Raw genomic sequence first — 12256 nt, 5'->3', positions numbered from 1 at the left:
AATATTTTCCCTCCAAAATTTGACTCCCCCTATTTACTTTCCCTCAAACTTTTATTCCCGAAAACTTTTTATTTTCCCCCTAAACTTTTACTTCTCACCCTTTACTCTCAAATAAAAAATCAAATTATCCAAAAAAATCACTAAACATAAATAGTAATAATTTTATTTATATCCACTATTTATATTATTAAATTAAATTTCACATTTTATATTATTTATATTATTGAATTGTTTAGTCGTATTGAATATTTATGTTAAAATTGAATTATTAATTATGTCATAAAATATTCGTGTTAAAATTTTATATTGGTATCAATTTCACATTTTATTTTTAAAATAACTTTTATTAAAAAATCATATTTTTACATTTAATATATTTTTTAATTCCAAAATACATAGTGACAAAAATCTGAAGATAATTGAAACAACTAAGCAAGCAAAGAAGCTAACCAGTATATAAAAAATTAATAAATAAATTATGAGGTGATGAAAGTTAATAAAAAATTTGATTAAGGTGGACAAATTTTATTACGATGGGTGACAATGGTTACAAAGATCCAAAATTATTTTTTAAAATTTTACTCGAATAAATATATTCGATTCGATTCGATTCGAATTCCATCTCACTCGACTCGATTCGAGAAAACTTCAAATAAAGTTAGGATGATAAAATGAAATTCGAAAACTCGATTAACTCAAAAATTTTCGATTCGATTCGATCGAATGCTCACCCTTACTACCATTACTTGAATTAAGTTAATATAAAAATTAAAATTTAATACAAAACATTGATTGAATTTTAATATAACTGAACTATTATTGTTGCAACAATCAGATCATAAATTTGAGTATAATGAAGTTCATGATTTGAAATTTATATATAATAATAAAAATAATAGTATTAAAAAACAAAGTATAAACTACTAATAGTTGAGTTTATGGGTCATTGGATACATAGCCTCAAAAGAAAGTCAAATCTTAAATCTTGACCACCTCCAATAAATTGGAAGCCTGGTTATTAATAAATTTTTCATTCATTTCTTTTTTCATTTTTTTAAATGAATTAATATTTTATTATGAATTTAACTTAAATTAAGATGATCCTAAAAAGTTAATTTTTAGGCATTCAATAATAACTCCTAATACTATTTTTAACTCTAAAATTAAATAAATCAATTTTATATAAAAAAAATTAAAATATTAAACCCTAAATTATAGACTTTAAATCCTAATCTAACCCTTTCCCTAAAATTATAAATCTTAAAATTCTAAAGTTTAACCTGCTACACCATAAATCATAAATCCAGTTAAACAAAAAAAATACCATAAACCTTACATTAGTATTACTATTTGTTATTTTTTTAACGTTAATTCTATTTAATTAATCAACACCAATTAAGATTAAAATCTTATGAAGGAGAATTGATCTAATATTAGAAAGTGTACGGTATTAATTAGAAATTATTTAAAAAAAGTAAAGTGATTAGATGCCTAAAAAGATCATCCTAATATAATTTAAAATTTTTTATTATACAAACACATCATAAAAAATAATATCATTTATTTCATTAGTAGTATAAAAAAAACTATATATAGTAAATACATCAAATGTAAAATTTATTAAAATCAAAATAGACATTTCAATTTCTATGATGTTAGTACTCATGATATAACTTCACTTAATTAATTGAAAATTATTATTATATTTAAATATTGAATCAATAAATATTAAAAAATTATATTTAATATTTACATAACCTTATTCAAAATCAGACATTTATAATCTATTGTAAAACATTTTATAATCCATGAATGAACAACATTAGTAAATGTTAATGTTCATTTCAAAATTTTAATATTAATTTTAAATTAACATTCTTACTTTTATATAATATTTTTAAATTGTTTTCTTTTTAGAATTTTTAAATAATATATCAGGATTATTTTGCTTTGAATATATTGTCACAAATAGTAATTAATGCAAGTTTATTTTAAATATTTAAATTTTTATTCTTAAGTTATATTAATTATAATATAAACCATAAATATTTTTAAAATTAAATATTTATATCCTTTTTTTATTTTCTCGATATTCGTATTTTTAAATGTTACAACTTTTATAATAAATTTTAAAAAATAAATATAATATATTTTAATTAATATATAATATCAAATTTGTGTATTACATGAAATAATAAATTAATTATTATATGAAGTAACTTTACAAAGCATAATTTACCTAAGGATCAAGTTGGGTTGGACCACAACTTGAAAGTTTTTTGAAGTCTTGTTGAAACCCAAATTAAATCAAGCTGATATTTCTTTACTATTAAAAATAAAATATTTAGAATTTATTTAATAATAGTATTTACATAATTTTCTAGTTAAACTTGAATAAAATAAATATTTTATTATTAACTAGTGATATAAGTCAAGAAAAAACTTAAATGAAAACAGCTTTAATTCATTTCTAACTTCAAGTACAATATATTAAAAAGTTATTAATGTTATACTTTTTATAAAAAAAAATTCGAAGTCGAATTTTAAAAATGATTTTATTTAAAAAATACAACTACAAATTCCGAAAGAATTAATCTATTAACCATAAAACTATTGGTTATTCTCAAATGAAAGATATAATATGCAACAATAATGTTAAATTTATACATTGAATTTGTTTCACTCTAGGAAACCTCAACCTAGAAAAACTTATAATCCAAGATGAAAAGTACCCCAAAGAAGCCCTTAAAACAAAGAACTTTCCCCTCTACCTTTTAGAAAAAATGAAGATTTTGGTCTAATGTAATGTCACAAAGTTGGTAATCCTTGCCTTCATCAAAAAGCCATTTCTCAAGCAGTGAAAGTTGGCTTTGAGCATTGAGGTGTGGCTTACTTTCATATTGTGAAAGGCTTGTCTCAGGTGACATAGATGGTGAGATATCAGAAAGTGAAGAATCTAAAGATTCAAACCCTAAATGTGATTGAAATGCCTCTGCCATTTCCTTGCTGTTCTTGTCTTCCTTCATTGGAACAGTCCCTTCTTCACTATAATCTGCAGAATCAGCCATTTTCCATGGATTATTTCTCATCCACCCTTTCAACAACTTAGCTATGTTTTCAGTGCTTGAAGCATATCCACTTGGTTTTGGATAAGATGTGTGGTCATTAAAGGGTTTCATTTCAACTAAGTCACTTGATTTCTCAGGTGATAATGCGTCAGATAAATCCTTTTTAGCCATATGGATATCTGTCTGCAACTTTCTCTCCCACTGACCTCTACAAATCTGGTATGACGATGATGATGATGGAAACCCATATCTAGAAGAACTTTCATTGCCTTGTAGCTTCTTCAGCTTCCTCTTCAAATGAGTGTTCCAATAATTTTTAATGTCATTGTCTGTTCTTTCAGGGAGGTAAGATGCTATTGCAGCCCATCTGTAACAATAATAAATGCCCCCCATTCATTATAAAACGGACTTATTCATTACATTCAACACTAAACAGATGACAGCTAATATTCACTGTTGATACTTGATATACATTTACGGTAATTCATCACTAACCTGTTGCCTAAGAGGGCTTGAAGGTGGATTATCATTTTCTCTTCATTTTCTGTGAAGTTACCCCTTCTAATCCCAGGCCTTAAGTAATTAGCCCACCTAAGCCTGCAACTCTTACTACATCTAAGCAAACCTGAATATATATATAACAAAGATTAGTAATTGCATGATCGTATTCATTTATGATCAAATACCAAACAAAACAAAACAAGATCCTGTTCTAGAACCTGTTTTGGTGGGAACAGCCCTCCAATTCCCAGGACCATGTTGTTGAATATAAGACACCAAGATGAGATCTTCTTCAGGAGTCCATGGCCCTTTCTTGACACCAACTTTGTCACAACAAGGTTGTCTTCCCATTATCAAAACTGCAGTTGATTTCTTGTGTTTTTAGGGTTTAGTTTATGTTGGTGGGAGCTTTAAGACGAGTCTAAGAGTAAGACAAAGGATTTGATGTTGCAGCATTACATATATAGAAATCAAAGTGTAAGACAGTGAGGATGCTGACTTAAAAAGAGGAAAAAAGGGTGGTATCCAAGTTCCAACTCCCTCCCCAAAGAGTCAAAAAGATGACAGCAAGTGCATGAACTCAAGGAGAGAGAGGGAGGGATCGATTTAAATAGACAGCTCAATAATAACATTATTGAACCTTGTTTTATGATTTCCATTCTTTTTATGTAGTCATTGATATTTGTAAAAGTATTAGGATCTTATTTGTATTAAAAGTAGGATTATATTTTATTTTTTATTAAAAAATGATAAATTAGTTTCTATATTGAGCAAACTGAAGTAAATTGGTTTTTCTATTAAAAATTTTATTCATTTCTACTATTAAAAACTAATTTTTATACATCAGAATAAGGTACATGTAAGAGATCATATGTAAAATGTCTAATTATTTTATCAACTACGTCAGTTTTTAACAATTGGATTGGATGAAATTTTTAATAGAAATAACTAGCTTACTTTTTTATATAACTTACAAAGACTAATTTATTTATTATTTAATAACGTAAAATACAATTGCTCTTAATACAGAGACGTTCTATAATAATTTTATCTAATTTTGATTATAATGGTATCTATGATAATTTTATCTAATATTGATTATAAGTGGTTGTGATTGTATTCATGACTAATTATTCCAAATGATGATAAAAGTATTTATGACAATATGTAGAATAAATGCTGATATACTAAAAAAGCTTTTAAATTGTTACGATTTTACTTAAATAAAACTTTAAATTATTTTTTGTAGTTAAATAAATTTTTAATTTATGATTTTTATTCATAAAATTTCTTGATTTTAATATTAAAGTAAAAATATTTTGAATTTTTGATATTTTATCTAATTTCTTGTTGATGGAATAAAAATTATTCCAAGTGATGATAAAAGTATGAGATGACAATAAGTAAAAAAATGTTGATATACTAAAAAAAGTTTTAAATTGTTACCATTCTTAAATTATTTTTATAGTTAAATAAGTTTATAATCTATAATTTTTATCTATAAAATTTATTGATTTTAATATTAAAGTAAAAATATTTTGAATTTCTAACACTTTATCTAATTTTTTTATGTAATAGAAATTTTATACACTTTAACATCAACCTATAATTTAAAAGAGTAATCAAAATTTTAATTTTTTAAAAGAGAAATTAAATGTGCTATTTATATAAGCATTTTTAAGAAATTTTAAAATATTATTTTATTCTACTTTAAAAAGTATCATTTTATTTTTATTTAATAAACTATTCTCAGCATTAAATGCAAATTAGTTTCAAAATTAAAAAAATATTATTACTTTAATATTAAAATTAAGGGCTTTCATGACTAAAAATTTGTTTAATTATAAAAATAGTATAAGTGCTTATTTAAACAAAGTGTAGTAATTAAAGGATTTTTTTAATATATTAACCAACAGTAAAATTCGAAGAGTGATTAACTGGTAGCTTAGTCTAATCTTAAAGTGACTAAGGTGGAAAAGTATAGTCAATATTTTGTTACCACTTAATAGTGAAGTAACCAATTTGATCAATTTCTTTTTAGATAATCAAATCAACAAAAGAAAATTTAAAAGGATGAAAATAAGAATGAGCCTATTTATAATTACTAACGGTTAATTTACCCTAAAAGTAAAAATTCAAACATTATTGTAAATATTGGATCATGTTTTGCTGAAGTAAACTCAAGTATGCCTCATCTGCCTCACAAAACCGCGTGGCATTCAATGTGATTTGTGCTCTAGAGGAAACCTACAACCACTCTTCTCTCTCTCTGCCATTTATATTTACTGTAATAAATAACAGAAAAAGTAAAGAAAAATGAACGAAAAGATGCACAAAATAATTACTGATGAACAATATTGTAGTAAAGTCAAAGTATGTATCCAATTTTATTAACGACTTTCTATCATTATTTCTTAATATTTGTTAGAAGTTTCGACAGTTCAACCTTTAGTTGCAATATGAGTCTAAATAGTTTTTTCTAAAATTTAAAATATTTTATGATAACAAGACGTAAGAAGAGAAAATAAAGTTCTTCCTCAAGTATTTGAATTATGATGTAAGAGATTTACTTGAATATCACCCTGGCTCAAATAAGATTATACTCAGAACATAAAACGGATGAAGATACCTATGATTTGTACCAATTTAAAATATTTTATGATAATTTTGACTTGTAGTATTATAAGCATTATATTTGTACAAGTTTTTCGGAACTTTACCTAGCTGAATTTAAAGGACAAATTTGATCAACTCATGGAATAATTTTTATTTTTAGTTTCATAATTTAGTATTATCATGCTTGTCTTTAATTAGTGAATTACATTAATACCTTTTGTATATTGTCGTCTTATGATTTTTGCATTCAAAACAAAATAGAAGCAAACAAATATTAGCTCATTTGTTATCTAATGTTTAACTAATATTAAACGATATTACGTGGTTGAATCGTAATTTGAAAAAACAACTTATATTAGTAAATGAACCTAAAGATGCCCTTAGTCTAATCGAAAATGAGCAAACCGATTGAAAGACTAATATGTCGTCTATCAAGTCCAATTGGGGAGATGTCTTATCTTGGGCATCGAAGAGGATGACTCCCAAAAGATGGAGACATAAATGTGACTAACTAGATTGACAGAGTGTTGGGCATGACCCAAATAGAATAGACTCTGAATTCATTTATGGATTTAATCACTTGTGATGTTCATAGTGTGTCATACATTAATATTGAGTCGATGATGAACTATGTATATGTAACTCGTATACTTTGATGTAAGTAAAAGTCTAAGTTCAAATAGATAAGGAATTAAAAGTTGGTGCGTTGGGTATACGACTTGTCACACCCTCATTTGGTGAGCTGGTTCGGTTTGGGAGACTATGTTGGTGAAGGCCTCCTAAGTCGTGAGACTTAGACCAAATAAAGTTGGTAATTTCGTGGCGAAGTACTTCGTTGAACTTCGCCAAAACTGCAGAGTTCCACTTTGCAAAGTGGCGAGTTCTTGGTTGTGGCAAAAACCTTATTAGGCAGACTTTTCTGCTAATAAGTCTGCCGCCTGTGGTAGTTAGTGGGACACATTTAAGTTATCTAGCATCCTAGTGAAAGTAATGTGTCAGTAATTAGGACATTTAGGGAGCCTCGCAGGATGTGATTAATTAGTGGAAGCACGTGAGTATGATTAATGATTAGAGTTAATCTTAAGTGAGATTTAGATGTGAGTTATCTACAAATAGGATAGCTTGGTAGTGGAAAGAAGCCTTCTGTTTCATCTTCTCTACTAGTCTTTGTTATCGAAGAGAACCAGAAAAGTTATTCATCATTAACAAAAGGGTTCTCAGTTAAGCTTAAAACAGCTTCAGTCCTAGTTATCTGTTGGTAAACTCTTAAACCTTCTTTTAAGCTTTACCAAATAGAAAGAAGCTACTGTAAGAGAGGTTCAATAGGATTTTCATTTGGTTACTGGATAAGAAGGAAACTTCTATCCAGAAATTGTTTGCATGTCTACAAATTCATGTTATTTCATAAAAGTTTAAAGAAGTCGTTTTATTTTCTTTTAGCCAAAGAAACGGGAGAAGGTCTCAGTACCAAAGGTAAGGAACCCATAGAGCAGATAGAGTTTTGAGTAAAGAAATCTGATGAATTCCTTCATACCTTGAGTCTAATTTTTGTGTTATTCCGTTTAACCTTCATCATTATACAGCCAGGTAAGTGGCTTTGTCCTTTGGCTCTAGTACTCGTGTCTAAGGAAATGTGTTCAAAAAGTCAATGCATGCAAGGGTATAAATTGTTAAACAGACCCAGAAATTTGATATACACATGGTGTAAATACTCATTCATTGGTGTGTAAGCTCCATATCTAAACTACTATAAGGAGTCAACGGAGGGATATTGCGTATGATGATGAAAAGAAGATATAAGATAATATGTTTTTCCTCCAGTATGGCACTCTGGTGCAAACCATGATTGTTGAAAACCTGACTTTAAGGGGAAACACATGTGTGTTTGAAAACAATAGAAGATGTTAAGGGGTATCGAGGTGATGTTTGGTAAATAACTCTGATAAGCGATATGAAGATAAGGGGGTACCGAGTATTCCAATCATTTCTTGGTCAATTCGTCGTTGTGTTTATCGACAACATCTTGGTTTATTCTGAATCTAAAACTAAACATGATTGTAATTCCCCAAAAGTAAGTATACGTGATTTGTTAAATTTTGTCATAAATTAGTATTTGCTTCAGTAGTTAAGGCTTTAATTTTGTGTTGGAGGTCTTATGTTCAAATCTCTATGTGAACAAAATAACTTTATTTTTGTTGAATTTGTTGTGTGCTGCTTTGTGGTAGAGTTTGGGGTAAATTCAAATTTTGACAAGTTGGGTAGTTTTAGAAAAATCTGTTCAGCAAGATTCTTTTTATTCTTTTTATTTGATTTTATTCTATTTTAATATTATTTTTTCCCCAAAAATCGTTCCAATAACCTCACGTTTATTTTTTTCTAAAACTCTTTGTTTACGTCGTCACCTTCTTTTCCATGTTTTACTGTTCTATTTCTTTAATTTTTGTTCCTTTTCCTTCTTTTCCTAATCTTTACTTTTACTTTGATTCTTGATTATTCATTGGTTTAATTTTCCATTAATTTATCTTCAATCCTCTATTTGCATTTTTTGGTGGTGATTGTGGCATTTGATTCATCTGGTAAGTTGTGAAATTTTGAAGGGTTGGGGTTCATTTTCAGGTGGGTTGAGTTCTTTGCAGTGGAATCGAGGTTTTAGTTGTATTTAATTATTTGTTTGTACATTGTTAGGTGAAGATCGAGAGCTGTTGGGTGTTCCTTCAACGTCATAAATTTCGTGTAGTGTTGTTCGTAACGGTAAGTGTATGGGGGTGTGTTTGGAGGATGTTATGAATTTGTTGTATTCGATTCTTGATTAAATTGTGTTTCATTACTAGAATTAATCGTTTAGGTTGGGAAATTATGTTGTTAATTCGAATTATTTCATCAATTTAGGTGCTAAAATATTCAATTTTGAGAGTGCATCGGATTTTTGACCAAGTGTGAACGAGAAACCTGAAAAATAGCAAACGGAGACAGCCAAATTTAGGCACTATTGACGCCACACGGGCGTGTGGTAAGTCGTGTGTGACACAGGACCATGTGACAAGCCGTGTGTTGGACCATGTGTGACATATGATCTGGGCTAGTGAGGTTGTGTACCACGTCGTATGGGCCACATGGCTTGTGTGAGGTCTTGTACCAAGCTGTGTAGCCCACACGGGCATGTGGGGTCAAAATTCTGAATATTTTCCCAAGGCTGTACACATCATTCTAATCGATCGTGGGCCTTCCGTGGGGTTGATATGTGATCAAATAGTCTATAAAATGTGAAATCCGGTCATCTACTAATACAAAATTTTGTTATCTGTATGTATGTTAGAGACATCATATGATAAGTTAACCTTGTAATAGGTTATAAATAACCCAAAAAAATGCTATGTATGTGATGTGTATCTGTTATGTCATGCATGTATAATTATAGCAATTATGATTTATGTTCTGATTATATCTACATTTGGGGTGGGTTGTATTGTGTGGAGGAAGTGTTTATGTGAATGGCGATGTCTCGCCCATTATACTGGTAGCACAACTGAAATTATTCTGAAAAGTGTCATATCAACACTAAGCGGTGTGTAGGGTTGGATGGGTGTTTTATACCCCTATTTGGTGTGTTGGGATGGTTGGAGTTGGTGTGTAGCAAATGGGGGTAGAGTTATATGTTTGTATTTGTATTGCTCTAATATGAATTTGTTTCTACTAAATCTGTCTAAAATAAATTAACTGCTTAAGTTAATTTTTTACACACTGAGTTTCGACAACCCATTTTCTGTTTGACTGATAATTTCAGGTAATCCTCAAACTTAGGCAGGTCGGTGCACGGGAGCTCGGTTATAAATTTTTTTGTACAATTCGTTGATTTTTTTAATTTGGGTTAAGGTATTTTGTAAATTTTGGACTATCTGGACATTTTGGTTGTTTGGGTTTTGAATTTTATTTTCATTCTCATAAAACACAGCTTAAAAGTTTTATCGACAAATTTTATTTTTCCACAAAAATAACGGATTTCAAACAATAAACAACGTTTTTAAAAAAATCAACGTTCTAAGAGTTTTTCACTACAAAATTATAAGTTTTTGGAAAATATAAACAATATTTTCAATAAAATAGTTAGATAAGATATATCTTCGAATAATTCGGGATTTTTAAGAGTTTTTGATGATTTTCAAATTATACAAAAACTAAATTTTCAATCAGTTTACATAGCACTACCTAATATGGTCATGACATCTAGGTCGGGTTTGGGGTGTTACAATGATGAACATCTTAGGGTGGTTTTACAGATTCTCTGAGAAAGAAATTTTATGCGAAACTAAGTAAGTGTGCATTTTGGCTTAAGGAAGTAATGTTTCTAGGTCATGTGGTATCTACTAAAGGTATTTTAGTGGACCCAAAAAAGATAAAGGCTATTCTGGAATGGAAATAGCCTAAAAATGTTTTTGAGATCCGAAATTTCCTTGGTTTAGTCGGGTATTATCGAAGATTTGTTGAAGAGTTCTCTTTGGTTGTTGCTCATTTAACTAAACTGTTGAGGAAGAATGCTCTTTTTAAATGGACAGATGACCAGCAAGCTAGCTTTGAGAACCTAAAGATTGTGTTGACTCAAGCTTCGGTGTTGATTCAACCTGAGTCAAGAAAGGAGTATGTAGTGTATATTGATGCATCTTACACTAGCCTTGGATGTGTGTTGATGCAAAATGGAAATGTAGTTACTTATGCATTGAGGTAGTTGAAGTTGGATGAGTGCAACTATCTGACTCATGATTTGGAGTTAGTAGTCGTGATGTTTGCATTGAAAATATGGAAGCACTACCTACATGGTGAGAAGTGCTACATCTATACGGATCACAAGAGTCTCAAGTATCTTCTCACCCAAAAAGAGTTGAACTTGAGGCAACGGAGATGGATTGAATTACTGAAGGACTATGACTGTGTGATCAAATGCCACTTTGGAAAAGCTAACATAGTGGTGGATGCTCTAACAAGGAGTGTCACATCCCAAACATTGGCGGTTAGTAGAATCGAGTTTGTGAACCAAGAGAGAGGTCATGCCCTAATTTTTTAGATTATTTATGCGTTTTTAGGAAAAAAATGAGATTATCTAGTTTTTAAATGATATTGAATTTAGAAAAAGAGAGGAAAAAGTTTTTCCCCTTCAGCCTCCTACCACCCGACCCATCTTCTCCACCATAAGGAAACTTTCCTTTTTCCCTTTCAATTTTCATGACTTTTTCTTCAAAATCAACCAAAAATTTCTTCAAACCACTTCAAAACCTCACTAAAATCACTTGGATAACCATCTCCTAAAAATATTTCCTCCATGAATATTTCAATTGAAGCTTAGGATTTAAGTGGTTCAGTGAGAAAAAGTTAAAGCTAGAGAGAGAAAGCTTCAAATAAGTAAATAATGATGTTTCCATCATTCCTATCTTTAATATTTGAGACTTTTATTATGAGAGAGAATTAAGTATGAGTATTATGTTAGAATCGTAAAATAATATCTGATATAAAACTTAACAAACCATAAACCAGGATCTATCATATCAAATCATCAAGAATAAATCATATAAAAAACTAGATGCAGAAGCATACCTGAATCCATTAATTCCTTTAAATCTACAGATATTAGGGTTTTGATCTTCCAAATTAACACACAAGAAATCTAGAGAAGGTGGATCTCTCTTTCCTAAAGATGAGATGTTAGAAAAGTTATCTTGTGTGTAATTTGGGGACCATAGCCTTAATATATAACTTTTACACATTAAACCTCATTTTTAATCAGTCCATTATTAATTAGAAATTAGTTACTATAATATCTACGCTTATTTTACCTATATTTTATTTAATAATTAAAGCCCAATAAATCTTAACCAAATTAGATCACTTTTAATTTAGGCTAACCTATTATGATAGTAAATAATAACATGTAATTACCCTTATTATATATGTGATGTCCATTTTTCCAACAATCTCCCACTTGGACCACATATATTAATTACTCTATATTTACATGTCATTATATAACCTTATGAGTTTAACTTTACTATCATATCCAAAAAGGTATTCCAAACAACCTC

General features: G+C 28.9%; 1 protein-coding gene across 1 annotated transcript; it reads right to left on the bottom strand.

Annotated features, from left to right (window-relative positions):
• Window positions 1-2596: 2596 nt before the first annotated feature.
• LOC121219568 (transcription factor MYB30) lies at window positions 2597-4176 on the bottom strand. Its single transcript, XM_041097937.1, has 3 exons — window positions 3788-4176; window positions 3564-3693; window positions 2597-3435 (listed from the first exon to the last, which is right to left on the bottom strand). The coding sequence occupies exons 1-3, from the start codon at window positions 3918-3920 to the stop codon at window positions 2775-2777; spliced, it is 924 nt and encodes a 307-aa protein (XP_040953871.1). The 5' UTR covers window positions 3921-4176; the 3' UTR covers window positions 2597-2774.
• Window positions 4177-12256: the final 8080 nt, after the last annotated feature.

This window comes from Gossypium hirsutum, chromosome D07, assembly GCF_007990345.1.
Source record: "Gossypium hirsutum isolate 1008001.06 chromosome D07, Gossypium_hirsutum_v2.1, whole genome shotgun sequence".
Taxonomy (NCBI): domain Eukaryota; kingdom Viridiplantae; phylum Streptophyta; class Magnoliopsida; order Malvales; family Malvaceae; genus Gossypium; species Gossypium hirsutum.
Note: the sequence above shows the minus strand (reverse complement) of the source record. Positions and strands in the feature narration are given on the sequence as shown.